The sequence below is a fragment of the Pelecanus crispus genome, chromosome 10, assembly GCF_030463565.1.
Source record: "Pelecanus crispus isolate bPelCri1 chromosome 10, bPelCri1.pri, whole genome shotgun sequence".
Lineage (NCBI taxonomy): Eukaryota > Metazoa > Chordata > Aves > Pelecaniformes > Pelecanidae > Pelecanus > Pelecanus crispus.
In genome coordinates this window covers 40,298,645-40,323,321 of record NC_134652.1, presented here as the reverse complement: position 1 = coordinate 40,323,321, position 24,677 = coordinate 40,298,645, and the positions used below count along the sequence as shown (strand labels likewise).

At 42.2% G+C, this 24,677-nt stretch overlaps 1 protein-coding gene across 2 annotated transcripts in view; it reads right to left on the bottom strand.

Annotated features, from left to right (window-relative positions):
* The window catches only part of PRKG1 (protein kinase cGMP-dependent 1), a 539,578-nt gene that overhangs the window by 122,047 nt on the left and 392,854 nt on the right, over nucleotides 1–24,677 (bottom strand). For both annotated transcript variants that reach the window (XM_075717461.1, XM_075717460.1), the window contains exon 6: nucleotides 3,382–3,459. In XM_075717461.1, coding sequence (XP_075573576.1) covers nucleotides 3,382–3,459 — 78 coding nt within the window. The remainder of the gene's footprint in view (nucleotides 1–3,381; nucleotides 3,460–24,677) is intronic.

Sequence of the window (24,677 nt, the reverse complement as noted above, 5' to 3'; positions counted from 1 at the left end):
GCTGAGGATGGCATGACATACTAAGGATGCAAAGGGCTCCACGAAAGATGAATGTTCTCAATGTAATGGCCCTCCATGAGAACTATTTCTTCCTTTTCAGCTGTTGTCAGAGGTAAGTCATACCTCTTACGGTATGAGAAGGCAGGTGAAATACTACCCCCTGCTATCAGTGTGTGGTCGGGATCACCTCTCCCAATGTTAACCAGTTATAAATCTAGTTGTCCAGTCTCTGTCTATGGTCAGTGGAGAGGGACAGGCATTTCCAAAGCCTGAGTTGTCCAAAATTTATTTGGCATGAGCAACTCTCTGGAGGTACTTCGCATACACAGGGAAGTCTCTCATCTGCTCTCCTTTTCAGGCTGTTTAGCTTTAATCAGAGCTTTTGTATATGCAAATGCACAAAGCCAAAATCTGGGATGTCAGACACATCCTTTCAGATTTAGAGACATTCCAGTTTAATTTCACTGTTGAATTTACAATTGTGGCTCTCACCTTCTCCCATCTCTTTTATGGATGGTAAAACTGGTGGGTTTGAGTCATTAATGAGCGCTCAGTCCACACCACACTACATTTAACATCTGCAGTGACTCACTGAAGATCAGATGAGGGTAGGGAACACGTAATGGATGAGCCAGGAAGATTTGTAGCTGATGAAAAAAAAACTTGGACAAATAAAGGGAACTTTAATGCATATTTAACCTCTTTCTCCATGACCTCCACTGATCCTAAGCAATGAGTACTAAGGGACTACAGGAGTGTGATAATCTACGTGGTTCAAAGCAATGAGCCATTTGAATAGCCATGGCACCGATGAAGAACCCGCACAATCCAGCATTAAATTGGTGCCATGCTATGGCTTTTAAAGGGAAAATTGTGCACAATGGCACAGCGTGGCACACGCCGTCTCTGGGTAAAGGCAAGGTACAGAGCAGGCATGGAACAGCAACATTTAGCAAGCAGAAGGGATGGAGCTGTTTTCCTCTGACGTTATTCAACAGATTTCTGCATGCAGGGCATTTTGAAGACACTTGATTTCTGTTCACTTGGACTCGAGGAAACACACGATAATAAATAACCTAAATGAGCTCAGGAGTGGGATCAAGTGCGGTGGATGGAGTTGAGGGAGAAAAAGGTGAAAAGGTTTTTGCTTCTGTAAGAAAATTCCAGGGAGCATGGGCTGAAAGAAACCGGAGCAGAAGTCTTTCTAAGCATCTCTGAGAGAAGTGCTGGGCTCAGATATGTAGAAAATTTTCTCTGTTCACTTGACTGTCACTACAGGTGCTCTGACACATAAGGCAATACAGAGTTTTTATTAAAAGTAGCTTTCACCGATAATACTTATGCCATGCTGCTGAATGCAGAAAGTACATACAAGGTCCCAGGTACATGAACTGCAGCCAGCATTTTTTCTGGCTTATTAAGCTGCCTGGGTTGGGTTTTAGCATGGGACATGGCACATTATGTTCCCCTGCTTCAGAAAGTCCCAGGCAGCATACATTGATTTGTTAATTCTGTATTTCATTGCTATTTATTCCATGTTTCACTGCTAAGGCTCTATTCCTCCTATCCTGGGCTGTATCCTTAACATGGGTTAGCTCTTATGCCCCAATACAGGCATTAATATTAAACACTCTCCAACTCAGTCCATCTTCTATCAGTCACTGATACCTCTTTTGCAAATCAGGAAGCTTAGAAGAGAAAACTGGGCAGAATTTAACTGTCCCTGTGGGAATTTCTGTCAAGCCATCAGGATCCAGCTGAGGGTCTGGGAATTTCTCAACAAGCCCATGTGCACAGTTTCATTTTAGCTCCCTTTTTCTGGCCGTCAGCTGTCACAGCACGATAAAATTGCAGAGGCCAGGGATAAAGCCAAGGAGCATCTCAAGCAGGACTACAGGGCTCTGGAGCAACGGCCAAGGGCATGGGTGGTTTTCTACCCCATCCTGCAGGCAAGGTGCAAGGACTTGAGGAGGTGCAGGTCAACAACTGGTTGCCCAGCTGGTGTCAACAACAGGGATTTGATCTTTACAACCAAAGGCCTCTTTTTGGAGATCAAGGACGGCTAGGAAGGGACAGGATCCACCTGACCAAGTGAGGCAAAAGCATCATTGCCAACAGGCTGGTCAACATGGCAAGGAGGGCTTCAAACATGGGATGAGGGATGGAACACACCCTCCCATTATTTTTGCCCATTAGAAAGGGGGAAGAAAAAAAAAAAAAAGGATTTGAAGCAAGCATCATGATTGTCCTTATTCTGGGAGAAGAGGAAATATTACTTCTGAGTGGAGGGAATTGAAAGGGCATGAAGGAATACCATCAAACTTGGCTTTCTGCAGTCCATGATTATCTTAATTTCAGAAATTTGTCCATGACACTCTTATTCATCTGAAAAAGACCTTTTTTCTTCTGATGAAGATTGGCTCCCAGAGATAGAGAGTGGAAGATGATGGTGAAAATCTAGTTTTAGTACCCGAGAGCTGACAGCTGCCTTGGGAAACAACTCAATGGCATGTACAACACCCACACTCTTCCTCTACAGATGCCACGGGGTTTTTGCTACCCTTAATTATGCAAGGGCAACATCAATATGTGCCTTGGTGCAAACATCAGATCCACGAACCAGGAGGCTGGGGTTGGCCTACTTTCAAGCATATTTATCCATTTGTGTTTACTTTCAATGTATCACATCTCATCTGCAGTGGGAAATCACTGTGTATTCCCTTGAATCTCTCCATCCTGCTATGTGGAAAGAAGCCAAATGTTTCTCAAGTGTTTTAGCCGGCATTAGGCCGGCTAAAAAAATAACAAAAAAAAGTTGAACGGAAGGAAAAAACCTCTTATCTATAAAATCCCATCAGGACTTTATGGGAAAAGAGGTCAAACAGCATATTTTCCCTGTGACCAGTGGAACAGAAACTTAGACCTTTTTTCTTCCCCAAGGAGAGAGCTCAGACCTCTCTGGCTTCCTATTATTTGATTTGGAGAAGCTGAGAAGTGATAGCCATGGGAATGAAGTCTGGAAGTCAGCCTTGTAAGAGGGATACTTAGCAAAGAAAATGTTGAATACTGTAGGGTATACTGTTAAAAAAAACCAAAACATTGAGCTTTTTGGTCATTTACCAAGAGACCCAACAACCATTTTCAACCCCAAAGTCTTCACTGTGAGCACATGTGTAAAACAGCATGAGATCTACTTTTTCCCCTTCAGGCCACTCTTCCCTACTGATACAGTGCCAAGAAGTTTAATTAAATGTCAAGTGTTGCAACATTTGTGCCTCAGGGAGGGGAGAGAGGAAGTGCTGGCTGGCACTGAATTTTGAGAGCACATCACCACCATCGTTGCCCATCATCCTACTTGACTGTGAAAGGGTGTCAACTTACCTTTCCTTTGCTGATTATAAAGAAAGTGTCCCCTCGAGCACCTTGTCGTATAATATACTCTCCGCTTTCATAATGTGTCTGAAAAAAAAAAAAAAATTAAGATGAACAAACAGAATCAGAGACTGTTATTCAGCAGATAGTTTGGCAGTTTTGCAACATAACGCTTATGGAAACATAACCCTGGACCAATTTTGTCCCAGTCTGACACTGGCCACAGTTTAAAAATTGTCCTGTGTCAAGGAATATAATAATCAAAATGGAACCATTTATGGCTTGCCCATTTTTCTTCTTACTGTACTAGTGCCAGCTTTTGCCCAGATGAATTATCCTCACGGCCTAAATCCATTTATACTAAGTAAACCAGACAGAGGAATTTTCAACAGAGAATACAGTACATGAACTAAACTGCAATAATATGTCTGTGGTAAAAATAGTTCTTTTCCACTTTTTTTGTTGGTTTTGGTATTTTTCCAGCTATGCTAGCAAGGGCTTTATTCAACAAATAATTTTTGCTCTTCTCCTGTTTTTACAGTAGTTTAATCCACCTTTTTTGCCTTGTTTTGGGGAATATTCCTTGCTAAATTTATGTCACAGCTTATCAACACTTGCATCTAAACTTAATAGGATAGCTTCATCCCTTGTATTACCCCATCAAAACCAATATGCATTCATACATCAAAAAAGAAAAAAAAAAAAAAAAAAAAAAGCTGGTATGTTCTAAATAACGACTCTACATTCGTATTTAGCTCCCCCCCAAACCCTAGCATTTTCTTCAGAGATGCTCTACCCCCTGCAAATTCAACAAACATCGGTTCAAGAGCAAGCAGAGGCAGGGGAATGCTAAGAGCTTCCCACCCAACATCTTTGCCTACATCTCCTACTGGACAAATGACTGCTGTTTTTTTTTAATCAAGCCCCCGCAGAGAGCTGCAGGCAGCAGGTCTGCTGTGCCCTAGCACCAATTTGTGACAAAACCTCCCCAAAAATGCCCCTGTGCTCTGGCTCGGGTGTTGTTTGAAGCTACACTAAAGCACAAAGCCCCAGAAAAGACGGCCAGATCTTTTAATCCCAAAGTATGTATAAACAACAGCAAAGATGGATTTGAGCTAAGACAGAGGAATTAATCAGAATCCTAGAATTTGGATAAGCTTGAGATGTTTTCTTTCAAGGGTATTTTATTGACCTGCGTTTGTTTATTTATCTTCACACTCAACCTTTTTCATGCCACTTAGAGACTGATAACAGACTCCAACATGAAAATAAATAGGTAAAGGCTCATGTAAATCTATCTGCTACATCTGAGAAAAACAACTCCTTGCTTTGGGAGCACTGGACATATGGGGATATTAATGAAAAGTAACTGTCCTAGGAAAAAGACAAGATATCTAAGTGAACTATAATATGGAATTAATTAGGCTGTTCTTTAAAATACATATAGTTAGGCTGTGGGTGCTTACACCATCCTAAAAAAAATTCTGGGTAAATAAAATCAGAATGTCAAAGCAGTATGTTAGTAATTAATACTCTTCAGGCTCTCGGGAAGTTTAGTGAATTAAAAAACAAAGTTCTCTATCAGAATCACAAATACCGAATATTGTCATGGCAGTCTTCAGAAAAGGGACCAGAGAAGGTGGGTCAGGAAGACTTAACTTGTGGGTGGCCCTGATCCTGAATGGGCTCTGATGGATCTAAAAACCACAGGGTTTTTTCTATTTCCATGTGCCAGAGTGGGAAGAGGGAAAAAAGCTTGGAGGAGGCTGTGGCCACAAACTTCCAGTTTTGCTTGTTACGTGGGGTGTTTCTGGATAGCAGATTCTGAGGATGCACATTTTTGAGCATCCAGGTTGAAACTCCTTGAAAGGGACTGATTTTATAAGGTGTTGGGATCATATCCTCTGAAAATACTGGTCAACAGGTTTCCAATTTTAGTATGGGCAACCTATATTGATTAGACATTTTAAACTGCTACTGCTTATATGACTTTTGTGCAATTTTCAGCTAATGGTGTCTTATATCTGATCTCAACTTCTGGTCAAGTAACACATTCAACATGACAAAACCTTCTTCCTAAATGGTCAGTTCTTGGTCTTAGTCACCAGTTACAACTGCGCCAATCACTTAGCACTGAGACTCACGGTCCTGCTGCCATACCTGATTCCCACCCATGAATCCCCCCAACCATTCCCACCCAGGTTTCCACACAAGGAATGAAAGGAGAACAGATGTGAGCTTTGAAGGATCTGAAGCTGCCTCCTACTTTAGCACCTCTTGCCTACTGTATATTTTTTTCCCCAGGCTCTAATCTCATTCAAAATACTGCAAGTCTTTCTTCCAACATTCAAATCATATTCCTCTAGACCTTCCTTGAGTGCCCAAGCGTGCAGAGCTTTCATTTCGCTTGACCTCCTCCTCATCAGCACCTCTCTCCATGTCCTTCCTGCAGTCCACATCTTCATCTTTATGTATTTCAGCCCATTTCTTTCACAGCTAATTCTGCCTGGCCTTACTGCAATTCTTCTTGCTTGAATCAACCTGTCCTTCCCCAACCTCTAACAATGCTCTTCCTCTTAAATCCTCCTTTTCTAACACAAATCAACTCATCCGTGTGCCTAGCCCTTCTAACCAAATTATTTCTGTCCGTTTAGACTGAAAGCACTGTGCAAATCAGGCGAAGTGCGTAAGTGCTCACTTACGACACATGCAAATAATAATTATAAGCCTCTTGCTTTTAGCCAGTCAGGTATAAGGTAGCAGTATGTTCTCAGGTACATATAGTACCATTATACAAAGTCACATGAAGAAGCGCTTTGGCAAATGTTGCACATATTCATGGTATAGCTAATTCATATTTTAGCAACACAAGCTCCATTTCATCCAGAGAAAACCAGTCCAAGAAGAATATGAGGAAAATCAACAATTCCTACAGCTTTACGATGGTGTGGTGGCACACGCAAAGGGAAATATCTGAATTAAAATCACAAAAAAGAAAAGCAGTAAAGCAAGTGGGTTCAATGCATCTTCACTAGCTTTAGACTGACCCACTGCTTCTTCTGGACTTGCCTTTGCAAGATTAAATTCAACAGCTGACCTCCAGCAAGCTGCTGGAAGCCACACTCTGTTGAAGGGGATCCTTCTGATGGAGAGAACAACTTGTTGGCATCTTCTTAAATTCTAGCTTCAAAGCCCTCTATATACTGGTCAAAGAATTTCCAGAATGGCTTTAAAATAGGTAATAAATATTTCTATCTCACCTTCGCAGTCGCAAATGAATGAAAAAATTATGCAACTAGTATAACACCCCAGATTTGGGCTTAGAACTTGAATCTTTTTGGGTTTAGAATTTTCTCCCAAGAGAAAGGGAGTCTGGATGGAATACTGTATTTTCAGAGGCAATACCAAAGTTCAGTGATGAAAGCTAATTTAATCTCTCAGATAGATTTCACTGAAACCTAAGCATCACATAGCTTTTTGAGCATACTTCTTAAGATACAGCTCCTTCAGGCCACAACAAAATTAAAGCAAAACACAGAAATTAATTCCTAGCTGGAAGAGTTGCCTAGACCGTATTAACTATTCTTACATTTTCTTCTCTCCAGCAGAAAACTGGAGCTGAAATCCAGCATAAAAACAGAATGGAGCAAACCCACATAAAAAAATAGGCTGCAGAAGTACAGCTGCACGACCTGCCAAGGTTGAGGTAACCAGGCAGAAAAGCTAACAGTTACAAGGGTCCTGTGTGTGTAGGCATTAAAAAAAAAGGTTATAAGCTAAGGCATCAAGGTCCCAGTTTGGTATCAAAGTCTGAGAAAGCCGGCACTCAAGAAAACATTGATGATAAAGCCAAGAAATTACTGCTGGGAACACTCACATACCAGCAAGCCACAAATGTATACTTTATATGCTTTGGCAAATGGGGATGAAGGCTTAGCTTCGATGAATTATAAATGCTACAAAATTTAGAGTACATCATGCTAACCAGACTATTGTTTTATAAAGTAACACCAGGCCCTTAAGGTACTTCTCTATGGAGCGAGAGCTGCTTTATTACCTCTTGAATAAACCCCCAGACCCCCAGAATCCCATTTTCCTATATAATAAAAAATTGTCCCAGTATAAACCAGTAAGGGGTTGCATCCTTAGCAATGCAGAGGTGTCCATGGGCATGCAGAACACAAGCCAAGCTTGCAATCCAAACGCTCGTGTGTTTATCAGAGGACAGTTAAGTGCTCCAATAAGAGGTTTCTTCCTAAGAAAATAAGTGATAAAATAAAATCAAGTGATTAAAAGAGAACAGAAGTGTCTTGGTTTTCCTGCTTTTTTGGCTCATGCAACACATCCGAAATTAAAGATTGAAGGTTTTCTTGAAAAGAAAGTTCTAATTCTTTCATTAATATTCATGACTTTGATTTCAGTACTGTGTCCTATACATGGTTTAACTCCTATAAGCATTTAAATACTTGTAAAATAAAGGTTCCAAGTCTTTCCAGTGGAGCTCAACTCTGAACTCAAAGCCACGGCATTATATTCACAGAAAGAATGTGTCGGGCAGGAAAAAAAACCCAAAAGACAAAGGTCTAATTAGCTTTCTCAGGGAAAGAAGAACAAGTCCTTAACAAAAATGTTTTAATAGGAAACAAACCCAAAATACCTATAAGCAAAAGAAAGTCAGGTACGTATTACATAAGCTCAAATTTCAGTGAAATTTACTTCATCAATGCCAAGGCAAGCCCAACAGGAGGGGGGAAATAAAAAAAAAAGGAAATTAGAGAGCCAATTAGTATTTCAAAGTCCCTGGAGTGTTTCTCAACTGCGGTAAGCCAGCACAGTGTCAGCAGAGCGTTTCCAGCACCTCAGACCAGCCCATCCTCTGACCCCTCAATCTTTATTTCTTTATAACTCTTTTTTTTCCCCCTTGCAAATTCTGCATAATGCCAACTTGCTAACTCATGGATCCTTGCCTCAGACAACTGCCAGCTTCTGCTCTCTTGTACAGTGTTAAATAAGAGTTTTCAGGATCAGGAGCACCCTTATTTTTAACAATACCTGGGATTTTTTTTCAAATATCTTTTGTGACTAACACAAAATTAAGGAGCTGAACTAATAGTTGCTTTTCTTTTTAAAAATCCAATTGCTTTGTTACAAACTAATACAGCATACTAGAAAACCTTTGCAACAAGGAGACCTGTGTAATCATCTGTTTTCCTTTATAATCCTCATTTTCTCACCAAGACCTTAAGAGGATCTTTGAGTTCAACTAAATAACATTGGAAAGCGCTAGATCTCACCTGTGGGAGCTACAGCCCATCTGGGTAACTCTTTCCCTTCATGCTTCTATATCACATAACATCACGTAACATCAGGAAGGCTCGAGAGGATGGGTTTAAATAGCATTTTTGATGGATTATGGGGTCAATACATGACTTTTGAACTGAATGAAACTCAGAAATTTAAAACAATTTCTAGGCTAGACCTGTAAAACCAGCATGAAGGTTTCTAGCCAGTCCATCTTGTTGACCATCAACAAGCCAACAGCCATCCCAGTGACACCAGTGACTCGTCTGTGCTCCTGGTGCAGCCCCGTTTTAGGAAACGGCAATGCAAAGGGGGTGTCAGATCTCATTTCTGACCTACCTTCAACCCCAGATCTCCAAAATTAGCCACGTACGATATGCAGTCTCCTAAAGTTCCTCCTCTCTTAAAGTCCTCCTATGTGGCCCATCAGCACAACAATTGCCTCTCTCCTGTAGATACCCAGTTCGCCCAGTAACAGCAGCTTCTATAAAAATCTCTTTCTTTTTCCTCCCTTTTTTCTGTTGCCAATTTTACTTAAAGCTAAGAAAAAATCCTAGCACCAAGGGGAAAAAAACATTTACTCAGTGGGTTTGATACAGTAAGACATTGATAAGCCTTCCTGATGTGCTCAATGTATCCCACAGAAGAACTAGCAGAGGTGCAGAGCACCCCTTGATCGAGTCATTATGCTCTAAAAAAAGTAAATATCCTGCTTTATGAAATCCTCCGTGCTGTGCAGAATGCCAAAATGCTGCCCCAGCCTTGAGTGGAGAAACACCCCATGTAATTCAAGCTCTTTTAAGAAGTAATTGGATTTTTATGAGACCAACCTTGCATTGAATATTGACAAAATTAGAAACAGTGAGGCATTAACTGCAACAACAAATAGCACCAGATTTTGACAGTAATGGCTTTTTTGAGTCACTGTGCTCCCCAAGACCAAAACCACAAGTCCTCACCAACCAAAACCTCCCACTGATACACGACCCAAATGAACGGGCTTGTGTGAGCACATGCACAAACCAGATCGGGTGCTCTCAGCGATCACCCGATACCGACCCTCTCAGAAGAGTTATTTGTGCAATTAATTTCCTCTGCTAGCCATTACACAAATACAGCATCATAAGGCTGCATTTGTTTTCTCCTTCTTCTCTTCTTTGTTTGCAATGGTGACATCATGGCTAGAACAAGATGCGAGTGTTTGAAGTCTGAATTTCCGCACCTTGTCCTTCCCAGAGAGGTTTCTATCACATTCCATTGTGCATGGAAACGAGTCACGGCTCATAAACTCACAGCATTCCACTAATCGGAGGAAAAAATCAGCTTGCTTTCGTCCCAATGCTAAAATGCAAAGAGCCAAAACTTTGTTTGGTGGGAGCAGCCAAAGCAGAACAACTCAGATGGACACCCCTCCAAGAGTGGCCAGATGGATGCGCCACATCTGGGTACCGTGCAGGACCTAGCCTTGTGCCACCGTCTGTGCCAACCACAAGAGCTTCCGCCGCCTCGCCTCGCTTTCAGCACTCCTCACGTGCCGCTACGTCGTGACAAAGTCCTCCTCCACAGCACGCCAGCAGACACCTCACCCACCGCGCAAAGAAAACATGACCTTTGCAACTTCAGACACCCATGTTTGGGTGAAGGCTTTGGTCCACCAACCTTACTTTGTCAGTCACCAACTTCAATCGGAGCTTCTGTTCCTAACCACCGTCAAAAACTGAGAAGCTTTTAAAGCCTGACCAAGTGTTGACACAGGCTTCATGGAGAAACCTCGATGCTGGAGACCAACCCAATGGTTAATCTTCAGAAAACCTCATTTTTCCTCCAGCTGGATGCCTTTGACTGCTGTGTTTATACTGAGAACATTTGGAAAAAGGTGGAAAATAGATTGTGTGTTTGGAGTGCTATGTAACCCACGTCAGCTGTGGCGCTGAGTGGCCAAAACCCTGCCAAAGGTCACGCCAGGGGAGCAGAAACACAAAGGTGGCTTTGAAATGAGGAGTTTCACTCTCTGCAGCCAGGTTTGCACCACATAAACCAGTGAGGGTAACACGGGTTTGATGACAGTGCTCAATGTATAATCCATCTCCCCCAGGGTGGTTTGTTTGTTTGTTTTTTTTTTAAAATCTAAATATGTTATTTTGCTGGTGGTTTAAAAAAACATTCACACAACCATCAGCAAAACTCCAAACATAATAATCTTTCAAAATACTTTTCTTTCTGTTCTGGACTTTCTACCTTAAACATGTTTTCAAGCCTGCAATTTTGTTAGCAGTGCTAACAAAATAGAATTTAAAAAAAAAAAAAAAAAATTGCTGAAAAATGCTGCAAAACCAAGCAGGTTAATATTGGTCTTCTGTATTGAATTCCTTAGGAATCATAAAACTTTCTTTCCCTGGTTTTACTATGTGTCTCACTCCCATGAATGATCTAAAAATGCTGCTCCTTGAAATAGCCAAAGGGCAAAATTATCCTATTGTGGTCTTCTTACTTATCCCGTGAATCAAAGCACAGTGGGTGGGTCTCATTTTTGACACTCAAGATGTCTCAGTGCCGCTCCAAACAGCAGCTTAACTAAAGGTAAGCAAGTGGGAAATGAAAATATGAGAAAGATGCATGGTTGGTGGGAAGCAAGGGTTACCTCGTGTCTTTGAATACAACATCATCGTGGAGCACAGGGCTGGGAAAGCAGATGAGGACGGATAAACCCAATGGACGGGGATGCTGCTGAGCAGCTCGTCCCATGTCCACCTGCCACCATACATTGGGGGATGAAGCAGCACAGACTGGTCCGTGGTGGGGTATCGCAGCAGGAGTACGTACGTTATTAGCACACCTCCACCATGCCAAATGGTTGTGAACTTGAGCTGGAAACCTGGGGATGACCCTACAGCAACCTGGGGTTGCAAACCCCTATTTTCAGATTCAGCTGGCTCTAACTGAGCTGCAATCTTCTGCAGAAAATTTTTCTTTTTCTCACCAACAGATTACAAATTTACTCCTCCTCCTTAAAAATCAAGCTATTTGAATTCAAAGTAGGTATTTGAATACATGTTTTAAAGTCAAAGCTGTGTTGTAATAGTTATAGGAAACTGTCGCCTTGGTAAAGCCTTGAGGTAAACATTTTATTTGTACTGCACTGATGCACTGTGGCTTCTTAATGGACTGTGACAGCAATGAGAAAACAACATGCTCCTGGGCATGTTTTGGACAGTCTGGGTGTCTTCTCCAATCATGGTGTCTTCCACAGTTTACAGGTTGCTTCTGATTCCCACACAAGTGTCCCCTGAACAACAATAGTCTTAATGCACCTAAAGGGACTATTGCGTGTAGACGCTCAAGTCCAGCATATAGAGTAACACAAATCACTCCAAATGGTGGGTTTAGTATGTCCTCAGCTCAGGTTGTCTTCACATCCTCCTGAGATAGGAGGGGAGGATCTGATAACAAAACAAGGTACAAACCAAACAACAAGGAGCAACCGATATGCTCAGGAATGCTTTTTTCCTAGACTGAAAAAAACAGTTGGTGACACACCTCCTAATATCAAGATATAATACATGCTTCTGAGAACTCAGTCAAAGGAATATAACAGGATGTATGGGAGCAAAGAGGTAGATTCAACAATTATTTCGTTGAAGCAAAAGCAAGTACAGCCTACACCTACTCCACTGGTACAAAACAAAATGAATAAACCAGCAGTCCTACAACAGACCTCTGCTGTTTCTGAAATGTAAAGATGCAATAAATGTTCCTAATTTGAAGTTCTCTGGTTAAATGATTGCTTTAATTTCCTGCTTGTTTCTTTTGGGGTTTGGCACTACTGTTCCATTAATCTGAATTTCACCATGCTGTGCAGAGAGCCAGCGGGGAGGAAGCATGCGACATGGGTAGGGATGGAGCTGGGGCTGGTACCCTCCTTTTCTTCCTCTTTCTTAAAACCTCCTCCAATTTCTGTATCCCACAGACATACAAGACATCCACGAATTGAGCTGGAATCGGTCCTCTCCCATATGAGCTGCTGGGTGGTACCCACCAACACTGCTGGAGACAAGGCAAGATAGGTGATGGAAATAAGGTTATAAATATGGAAGTTGTGGAAGAGAGAAACAGCATACTCCGTTTAGAACAAAAGAGAATCTCCAAACTGTGATTTTTCCAACTCTGACAACTGCTTAGGTGAAAATGCTGGTTCTGAAACACAGGCTTGAATTTTCAGCACAAATTCAAGACTTTGCATTGACCTGTAAATATGACATTACAGTTGTGATCCTTCAGGGGCTTCCTGAAGGTTGACTTCTCGCATGGAAAGCAGCAGCAGTGCCACATCTGGCATTTCCACAATCCAGAGCACACAGCTGATCAGTTCGGTTTCCTTTTACAGCATAAAAGTTAAGGTCTTAACCCCAGAACATAATGGATATGGATAACACAATTGGATAACCTTAGCGCAACTCTCCTCAGGGTAATAAATAGCGGATAAATAGGACCACTTGTAACTTTTGTGAGACACACTCAAGATTTATTAGGTTTGACACTAAACAAACATGTCTCATCAAAGACATCCCCTAAACCAAGCAATACTAAGGAGAAGGGAATGAAGGAGGGATAAACTCTAGTGGCATCATCTTCTAGTCATGAAAAAAAACAGCATTGTCTTTTTTGCTCTGATTTTATCGTCCGTCTTCTAGATTCCACTGGATTTCAACCCAGTGCTCATCAAGTGCAATTTTCAGGGATAAGTAAAAGGCAACATGATATATAAGGGACCATATCTGGCAAATGTTGGCCCAGGTTCCTGCATTCAAAAGGGAAGACACATGCACAAGATGGAAGGAGCTTTTGGCTCTTTCCTTTTCTGACTCCCAAGCATCTTCCTCACCACCCAAGGCAGTGGGTGGCACTGTTACAGAAAGAAATGCTTTTTCTGTGCTCCCCATGACTTTTTCAAATCAACAATTTTCTACCAGGGATTCTTCTCTTTCATACTCCTTGAAAGTCAGCGAAGAGTCCTGTGGTGAAACAAGGCTGCTCTGTCCCCTCCCATATAATCATCAGGTTTGCTCAACTCTTCCTTTACTGGAATCTTCTGATCTGACATGGCTAAAAATTTCTTGGGCAGGAGGCAAGTCCTGCTGTCACCTTCAAGTTTCTTTCCCAGCCCACCCTCAAAACCAGCAGTTCTGAGCAAACCTGAGCATGTTCAGGGACTCTTGAATGCCCGTGGGTCTGACTGAGTAGTAGAAGCTGTCCTGCATAGATGAAGATTTGTTGAGCTTCAAAGATTTTTATACCGCCACCTCTAAGACTAAAGGATATTGCAGAATATCCAGTAGACAATGGGACATGACTGTGAGCCAGGATGATTTGGACTGGATGAGTCCATTAGGTTTGTAATGAAGACCTGAGATACAGTCTTGATTCCTAAATGCACCATGCACTTTTAAGGGAGAAAGAGTAGGAAAGAGAATCTAAAAAAAAAAAAAGCATTATTTGGTTTAATGCATTATTGCTGAAGAAATTTCCTGCCTTAATTCGCTCTAAAAGTAGACACAAGGCATTAGAAACCACATTTTAACTCCCATTGCGTCCCCACTGTTACTGTAATGCAGTCCGACAACCGTTTTTGGAGAGCAATCAGGCTTCCTAAATTGCAAACAGCCTGGGAGGTGACCACCTCTCAGCTACTTTTTCTCCGCAATGCTGAGGCAAACATCTGTTTCTCTGTTTCTGCCTGGAAGACAGACTGAGTCACAAAATGCTGTCACCAGCTGGTGCAGGGGCCACCACCTTCCTGACCCCCGAGCCTGACCCTGTCCCTGCTGCCCCACCACGTCAGTGACAACCTCCTTGAGTGGGAGCACGTAGGGCAGAGGTTGAAGAGCTGCCCAAGCTGTTGCCTGCAGCCCAATTATAAAGCAAACTTGTAGGAATATAGCAGAAGCTCAGAAGTGCTAATTTTTGGAGGTGTAGCCACTGAAAGCGGGTTATCTATCCACATACATAGCAAAGATTGATGTGAAAATATAAGAGGAGAAAGAGGAGACAAAGTAGGTGGCACTCGGTGAAAAGGATGACTGGAAATCCTGATGCTTTTGGAGAAAGACCACATGTAAAGATGTTTGAAGGATGAGAAAGGGCAAAAGGAAGGATGAGGGGATCAGAGAAGGAAGTTCAGCCCTGCCACCACACGTTTATTTGATATCACGAGAGGCCACCAGAAGAGATCAACTGCAGAAGTGCTGTCAGTGAGCTTCATTTCCTTACGTGCAGAGAAACAGGAAAAGAGAAATAAAAGGAGATTAATGGGCAGGACAATCTTCTGAGAAGAAACAGGAATTTCAGAAGGATGAGAAATGGAGGAAGGAGAGGGTGCTGAAAAAGCTGGAAAGTTCAAAGAGATACAGATGGGGATCAAGGGGCTAAAAGGTCAAGACAAACCTCAAAGATGAAGAGGGAGAACTCAAAGAGAGGTAGTTCAAAGATTAAGGGAGCACAGAGATGATACAAGTGGGTGAGAGCAGCACACTGGGACAGGCTAAGGAGAAATAGAGCTTTAGCAAAGAGGGTTGCTCAGGAAGACGAGAGAGGAACCAATATGGAAAAAATAGGATTTATTCCCATGAGAGAGGATGATGATAATGAGAGACAGCAGATTAGTGGGGTGAAAGTTGATAGTGGTATTAGGCCACAGATCACACCGTCAATGAACTGGGGTAGAAAAACCAACGCTTTGCTTGCTAGCTAAAATAGTAACTGATTCACAGATAACCAACACGAAATGTGGAGAATTAACTGAGCGATAAGTAATTAGCAACAGGATACCTAGGCAACAAAGTGGAATTAATTAATCAGTTACCCCGACTAAAAATTAGCAAACAGTAAAATCAAGTAAAATTAAGTTTAAAAAAAAAAAATTCCATAGTAAGTTGCACAAAGTTGATGCTGACTCGGGGGTGGGGGGGGGGGGTGTTGGAAATCAAACTGCCAATTGGAAATTGAAAGTATTAACATGAGAAAAAAGTTTGCACGCCCATGACCAGCCGTACACATTTAATTTTGAGTATAAACTTTTGTAGGATTGAAATCTCTAACTGAACAACCCCCATCCCATGACATTTCCAGCCTCCTTTGAACATTAACACACTGCTGTGACTCGTGTTGCTTCATTTCAATAGACTGTTTGGGAAGAGAAAGGTGCTTTGTTGTTTAAGTACAGAGATTGAAAGGTCTCCCTCAGCAGTACGACAGCATATCGACTTTGACAGCTTTGTTTTGAGGAAATACAACCAGAAACAATATCACGCTATGTCACTGCACCATAAAACATCCCTCCAATCGCAAGCAGCTTAAGTATGTGGGGTTTTAATTAAATTTCATTGAAATGCAAGAAAAGTAGCTGCTCTTCTCTCCTTCTTTCCTGAATAGCTCTGATTTGTTTCTCTCTTTGTAATGGAAGAATGTGCATGGAACGCTAATTTCCCTCTGTAAATCCAAAGACCAGTTGCACAACTATTAAAATGGCAATCAATTCCTTGCAAAAATGAAATTGGAAGTAAACTACGTAAATCAACACATTTGTTTCATATATTTTTCTTAATTTGCTGCAAATTTTGTTTGCTTATTCAGACAAGTTATTTGCGTTGCCATGAGGATCCAAACTAACTTTCTAATCTATCATGAGCAATAAAAACCCCATATTAATTGAATATATTCAGTCACTCTTCAAGTAACCTGCGATGAAATGTGTTTTCTTTTTGTGGTCCGAATCAAAGAGGAGACTCCACCTTTCCATATGCAAAGGCACTCCTTTAAATTGTCACTAGAAACCAACTTTACTGGAAGCAGAATTGTGAAAAGCATTTGATTCGGCCAGACTCTACAGAGTTTTACTGAAACAGGTAATTTGCCCAATTCAAACACCTGAATTCACCAGTTGCTTCCAGTTTGGCAACTTCTTCAGGGGTTTGTGTAGATGACCACCAGTTCTGACTTAACACGTGGGCCTTGTGGCACCAGATGAATGAAACGCTATCACAGCTTATACTCCCTTTTATACCTCCACAGATTTTGGCTGTTGCGAGCAAATATTCTCCTTTTCCCTTGATTTCTCTCTTTAACTGCACAAAGGGGAAAAAAAGCAGAGTTTTCTCAGCCTACACACATACAAACTCAGACTCTGCTCCCAGTCTGCCAACAAGCACTCTGGATTACAAGGAATTTTGGAAGGGAATTACACTGGAGTAACCAAGATAAAATGTTTGCCTGAAATATATTTATTAAAGCAGCAAGTGAACTTTTACTCTGAGTGTGCAATCAAATGGGAAAACCCCAAAGCTCTATTATTTTAAATAGCAATAACATTTTTTCCTCAATGGAAATAGAAGTTGCCTTGAGCCATGCACCCTAACCTGGATTGCAACTGTCGTCTTGACAACAGAACTTGCCCAATTCAGATAAAAACTACATTTTAATATAGAAATGCAAAATATCCTCCCCTAAGTACAGAATTCAGTATTTATTACTGTTAAAATAGGCTCATGGAACTCCAACCATGTCAATTTGAACTTTGCTATGAAGTTGTTACAAAGAAAATTTTACTGGACCTTTCCACTGCCTATTCCAGGCTTTTGCACAACTAGTAACAAAACATGAAGCTGTAAGAAAAAAAAAAAAAACCATGCTATGAATTCAGAACATGGTAAAAGTTTAGATTACTAGAAGATAAAGCATGTCAAGAATTAACCCTGCAACAGTTAATATCTTCATCAATCTCTCATGCAATGCCCAGACATTTAAATATTTGACTGAATACATCTATTTTGTGCTTTCAAGCAGCTTTTTTTGAGTATGTCTTAATATCAGTCCTGAAAAGAAAACCAGACCGACACTGGGAAATGTAATCTGGGTCAGATTTTTGGCACAAGACGCAGCACTGCTACCGGACAGCTGACTATTTCCTCACCGGGCAAGGACAGTTCATCGATCCAGAGACTACTTCACTAGGGCTTTTTTTGCACTCCAGAGCACAGAGAATTGTATCTTTTGTGGCATACTCTGTGAGGAATTTGGAAAATTGCAATTTGGACTTACAAGCGGACAAACATGGGATTGAGTCTTATTGCAACAGAGCCGGGATCACCCATCATCACAGTTAGTAAACCCCATTCCTACACAGCCAAGGAAAACCTTCTCACCCTGGTAAAAGAACAGCATAAAACTACGTGCTGGTAACAGCCATGTTATTGACATTTCCCAGTCTCTTATGGTGGACAGAAATCGGAAAGGACAGGAGGAGGAGAGCACATCTGTTCCACTGGTGCCCCGATTTAGGACATCAGCATTTTCCACTGCAGCGGCATCATAAGTTTTCCCAGCAATCAGCTATTTTTTGCACTTGCCTTCTCTCTGAATTACCAGTATAGTCAGTTATTTTCATTTTGTATTAATTTTGAGATACTTAGAGCCTTATTATTCAGCACAAGCGTGACGTTGAATAGAGGAAGGGCATCTGAAGGACACAGATCTCCAGCAAGAGATCCCTTCTTGCCTGTTTTCCACGACTTTCAGCTGAAGAACTAAAGACAGACTTGGCTGATCCCAAGAAGCCTGCAGCCAAGCAGGACGCTGAGTTTCAGCCCTTCCCAACATATAGCTGGGCTTTCGGGGTAGGTGGGGGATTTCCCCCTCTTTTTTTGGGATACCCAAACACGCGGTGAACTGCGCTGAGGTCAGGAGACCTCCTGAGACCCCAGCTGTGCACTGGGACCCAACTGGGCGAAATTCAAGGATGAACACCGGAGCAGCCTCTCCGTGCTACGGCCCCCGAGCATACGGCAGCGTGACAGCAGCTAGTGTTTCACTTCTGATGCTAGGCATCTGTTACCAAAGCTGCCCACTGCTGATGGAGAATCAAATGACTCAAGAAGGGGATCAAAGTGCTCTTTAGTGCATCTAGCTGGAGGGCTTTGGGGAAATGCTACCCCGACCCAGTGCGCTCTGACCCCTCGTCTCCCATCTGGTGTGTAATAACAGGGACGATGAGCATTTACCCACTGCAAAGCTGGGTTTCCCTTCTTGTCCACAATGCATCTCTGAGATCTGACTACAAGTAAGCTGATGTAAAAAAACACTCACAGAAAAAATAGCCGACTTCTTCACCATCCCTCACATTTGCAAAACTCTCCTCTTTTTTTAAATGAGAATAGCATTAGTTTTCCTGCCATGCTGGCAAGTTAGACCTGAATATTTTTAGTAGTTCCAGTAGATAGAAAGCAATGAAGGAGTGACCTGAGCTGACTTTCAACGGTGCAAAGAAAACCTGTAAATTATCCCTGGAGTTCTTGGTGGGTATGTACTACAGGACCAGGCTTTGCCTTCACCTTTCCAAACCCCTCACCAGCGAGGGGGGCAAAGCAACCAAGGAGACGGTGTCACAAGATTAAACTACGTCAGTCCCAATTCCTTATGCTTTATCATCCTTAGGCTATGGGCTACACCAGCAATTCAGGTTGCCTAAATAGCTACTAGGCTGCTTGAAATTGTACCAGAGAGTATATGAACCTGGACTCTGCTCCAAGGTCAGAAAGATCAGGTTAAGTACACCTTGCCACATACTACAGCAATATTGCATTATGCACAGTCCAAAACGATACACATCTCTCATATTTTCTTCTAAATTCTTGGAGAAATACACATATTCTGATCCAAGTACGCATTTTAGAGGCTAATTTCTCTGATATCATGCTTAATTTCTGTACATTCTGATCACGAGATTTTTTTTGATGGAAGCCCACACCTTGATTTCCTTCCAGATACCTGTTATCGATGCCAACTGGTGTGGCACTGGTGCTACCTTCAGCTCCACAACACAGGCAAGATCTGCCAGGAACCAGGAGGTTACAGAGCCCATCCCAGTCCAACCCTTTCTTCAAGGTAAAGATGGATCTATTATGAGGATGCTCCAAAAAAGGTACTGAAGACAGATCTGTTACAGGAATGCTCTACGAAGAGGTTCACCTCCAAACTTAAGATATACAACTTTCGGTGGCCTCTTGTGACAATGTTTTGAGATGATGAGTTTCATCCCTGTTCCACTACTACAGGGTCTGAAGCCATATACCCAAAAACCTGTGTATGACCCCGGAATATGGTCCCATGCTCTTATTTCCATAATCCCTGAAGAGTTCAAATGAGAGGCAGAAGTTCCAAGCTGTGCTCAACTCCCTGGAAGCTCTGAAGATTAGGAAGACATTTTTTAATTTCTTCCCTTCTTAGGGTCAGAAGGAAACATCTGAATCAGCTAATCCTCAGAAACACAAAAAGCCAAAACCAAGGCCCCCTTCATCTAACCTGACAACCCATACCAGTCAAACCAAAAAGCTTCTCCTCCAGAAAGACATCCCATTTCCACTGAAAGGTGGCACAGAAGGAGGACTTAGCCATTACCAAGCAGTCTGTCCTAGTGGCTGATAAACTTATTTGATCAGCAGGCAGCCCTGCAATCACCCATTGCCGCTTCTGGCCTCGTGTCCCCTCATGAGCCCCATCTGGCAGACAGGATCTGACCCCTACAGCGGTAAGAAATTTCACTTTGGGAAGTTTCACAGGCAATTCCCTATTAAGAAGGACAGAAAGCCACGAGGTATTAAAAATGTAAATAAGAAAACTTATCGCAAATGGTGTTTTGCTGCATTCTGTGCAGTATGGAAATAAGGCCATTTCAATTTTACCACATCAGTAACTCCATTTCTAATGTCTTTCTCCCTTCCTCCAGTGGCTTAGTCTTGCAGTTATCCATTAAGATATCCGATGCCTACTATTTCATGGTTTAAGGGTGAAATGGCTTTCTGCTATCATAAAGACACTTTTCAATTACTATCATTACAACTCGGAGATATTGCAAATACCGCACCGATAGCGGGAAACACGAAGTTAGTTCAAATGTATCCCAAAGACCTTAATTGAATGTTTAATAATATACAGGCACAAAAATGAAAGCAACCCAAGTGAGCGTGAGCAAGTTCATTTCCCAAGGAAAATAAACTCCCTGAAAAAAGAAACACCTGCCAGCCAAGGTATATTTTGAGAAGCCACCAAGGTCTGGGGAAGGGAGGAGGATCTAGGATCTCCCCATTTTAACGCTTGATCTTTTGCCTAGCACAAAACCGGGATTTAAAGACCAGCTCCATTGCTAGAGGGTCTTTTTCAGCAGGTGCAGGAAGACTCAAAGCTTGATGTCCCGGCTCAGCGCAGAGCAGAGGGCCAGCATTCAAAGCTTGGTGGCCATTACTTGGGTGGCCACAGGTGCCTCCATGACCACATTTACTGTTCTCTTCATTTTTCCTAATTAATCCCTGGCATGACTTGCCCATGAGGCTACAGCCTGCAGGCCAGCCTTGTTCAAAATGCCAGTAGGTGTCACTGTGGGCAATGGTATAGGAAAAACCAGCGGAATAAAAGTTTGAGTCAAAGGGAAAACACCCATCAAGTTAATTAATATTTGTTTTTTTAATATAATTGCTAATTATATTTTTCTGCTTTTACAGATAAAAGTGCATTGTCTGCGCCTCACAGATAAAGGAGCTTTATTAGAAACCATTCTCTTTTTCTACTTCAAACCATTCAGGGTTAGAGACTGGAAATCATGGAATATTTTCAAGTAAGCACAAGGTTGGATTTTGCTTCTTTGGTTCATTGCCACCAAAATTAGCCTACATATGTACGTATTTATTTAACTAGTGATACGTGCATTAAAATTAGGGATTTTTGGCAACTGCTATTAAAATAAACTCATGGAAGGAGATGCTCGGCAGACCGGACAGAGTTGCGCACACTCTCCCTCCAGGCTTCCCATGAAGCCAGCACAGCAAAAGCAAAGCCCCCAGCCGCCTTCTCCCCTGTGCCCGCACAAAGCCATGGCAATGAGCAAGCACTTCATCAACAGGGAGATCCATCCCGGAAAACATTAGGTGGCTGAGAGAGCTCAGGTTGTCAGAAAAGCTGCTTTTTTAATTCTGGTATCAGCCCCCAGAGATGCTCCATCCAAACCAGGCTGCTAGCCCTGAGCTGAGGTGGCTGATGCAGGAGCAACCAGGACCATCAGAGATGTTCGTGGGCTTTTTTCATAGGTGTAGTTCATTAACATTATACAGCTTTGTTTTATCTCAAAATCTGTAGTCAAAGCATTATTATCATTATATTTAAAAAAGGGAGCATTTGCTATCTGGATCTATACTCTGCCCATCACACTGGAGCAAGACAGTGCCACAGCTTGCTGCTGATACATCACCAGAAAGAAAGGGACTTTTAGAAGAGTATTTCTTACCTAATGTCTGATCTAGGTTTTCTAGTTCAATTTTAAACGTAGCCAGATGGAAAGCGAAATATCCCAGCAGTGTTTCTGGCCCAGAGGCATTGCCCATGTCCCAAGGGCGGCAGCAGCCTTTCCTCAGGGCGCTGCTGGAGAGAAGCGCTTGAGTTGAGCCACATCGGCTGCAGTGGAAACTACCAGATGCACAAGTTTAAATTATATTTCAATTTGAATCGAATATATTGTATTTGCTCAAGACGAGAAGCAAAGGGCAACCACCAACCCATTGGCCCTGACCTGTCTGCAGGGACGTTTTGCAAAAGCAACAAATAAAATGCATAGGAAAACAGAAACCACGTGCACTTTGCCCGAATGTATGCTGCAAATCCTCTTCAAAGTGGAAACAGTAAACTAGTGGATATGGGAAAATTAAGCAGATAGCTGGATCACGGAGGAGACATTGACTTGGATCTCCCGAGTTGCATCCTGTGACCTCCCCAATGTCCCACATCCATCTTGCATGTTTCTAAATCAGAGTCTGCAAATCTGCCACTGCAAATGATAAATTACGGATTTATTTACATCTTTTTTTTTCATATCTATGAAACCCTGGAAAACATCTAAGATTACCAACGAAGAAAACAATTTCATGGGCGGGTTTTTTTTTTTGGTTTTTTTGGGTTTTTTTCTTCTTTTATAGCTGTGACAGACTGTCTGAAGAATCCACTTACAGAGAGCATAAAAATATATTCCAGATAGGCCAGAGCTGGGTTTAATCCAACCTGTCAAAGAGCAAACGCTTGTGCCCCAAACCCTGTATAGCCTGAGAGCGGCGACGGCAAGCGCAGCAGCTTTATAAATTAGTGTCTTATCACCAACTTATCACAGAAAGCTTTAACATCCACTCAACCCACTGTTACCAAAAATAATAATAAAAATAAAATACTGGAGCTCAAAGAGCTCAAAGCAGCATTGCAAGTATTTTCTTCTCTTCCGCTGGAAACCGTTCCACGATGGTGCTGTTGCCACGTACCCTGATCAACTACATCATTGCTGGAGCGGCTTTTTCTACCCACTGATCCGGCTGAGGGGTGTTTATTAATGAGAGAGGGATGCCTAATGAAGGGGGATGGTGTAATAAGCTGGAAAGGACGATGCTACTCAAGAGGCAGCTAAAAAACAGGCAACTATAAAACTCTTTTGGAGCATACATTTAAAAAAAAAAAAATCGCAATACAAACACTGCCCTGGAAAATTCAGGCTCCAGCACTGGCTTTTGCTTCTTCATTGCTGGGTGCTGTTGAATAGACAGGATTGCTAATGTTTGATGCTAATGAACAGCCTACGGCTTCTCCAGGTGGCTCCTCAACAGCATGGCAAGCTACCATGCTGCATTAGCTGCTGAGGAAATCTCTCTTTACAACCCCAAACTCCTACCCTTCTGAGCATCCTTTGGGATTCTCATGGAGATTTACATTAATACATACATCCACATGCTTTGGATGGCCTTAGAGGATGTAATTCTCCAGCTGGGCTGCTTTGACCTAACTTCAGCAGATTTCACAATTTGCACTGGAAAAAAAACTAGCCCAGATCCTGTGTTTGTGGTTTAGGAAATAAGCCCAGATAAAAGGGCAGCAGTACGACTGACAGTAAATTAAATAACAATAAACTCCTGCCATCTCCAGAGGAATCTGGATCCCTGTGGAAAGCCTCTGAAAAAAAGATCCCTCTGAAGCCACTTGGATTTTCAGTGTAAATGCAAGCTGGTTCTCAAGAGATTTTAAAATTCATTTCATAAAAAAATCAGTTAAAAAAAGAGAACATAATTTCCTGACTGCAAAGCGTATTTGGCAGAAGCCCTCCGTGACCGGCAGGTTTGCATGGCTCAACGGCTGCACCCACCGCAAACACCCAGCAGGTCCCACCATGAGAAGACTTGAATCTGTTAATCATGCCAAGTGGGTGGAAGTCAGGGAAAAGGCTTCATGTGTGTTCATTAGAGGGATTTCATTGGAGAAGAGAGGGTTTTGATGGTAAATGACAGAGGGGATGGGGGAGAAAAGGCAACAGAGATTTTGTGGAGAAAGGACAAGAGAAAGACCCAGCTGGCCTATACGGTTAGTGGAGGCACTTGGAAACAAGACCAGATTCAGCGAAACTGTAAGGGCAGCAGTGAAGCTTTTAAAAGCCAAGGAAGGACTTAGCCAAGACCTTGGTAGGGAATGGGGTGCATCAGGGACAAGAGCGTCTTTCTGGCTAAACGGGAGGCACGGCACAGCAAACCCTGCAACGCCGATGCCCACGAGACCTTGTAGATCCCTTGCAGCCCAGAAAGGGAGCCCAAGAAAGATGAACATGCCTTAAAGAATTTCAAAACTAACCTTTAACGTTTTGCCAAGGCTTGTCAAGATGGAAATATTATGCTGTTTCTAAAGAAAACATTCCTGTGAGAAGCAGAACACAAGTGTAATGTATTTTAGATACAACACATGAAAAAAGGATAATTACATCCAGCACTAACTGATCACCCTAGTTGTACACAAAAACATACACATCTGAGGTCTAAGGTATTTCTAGCTTGATTAGGGGGTTTGTTGAAGGGTCAAATCAACCCCTAGTCCCCACCGATGCCAATGGTTCAAACCAGAGCTTACCTACCACCAGCAAGGAGCCCAAGTAAACTAGAAAA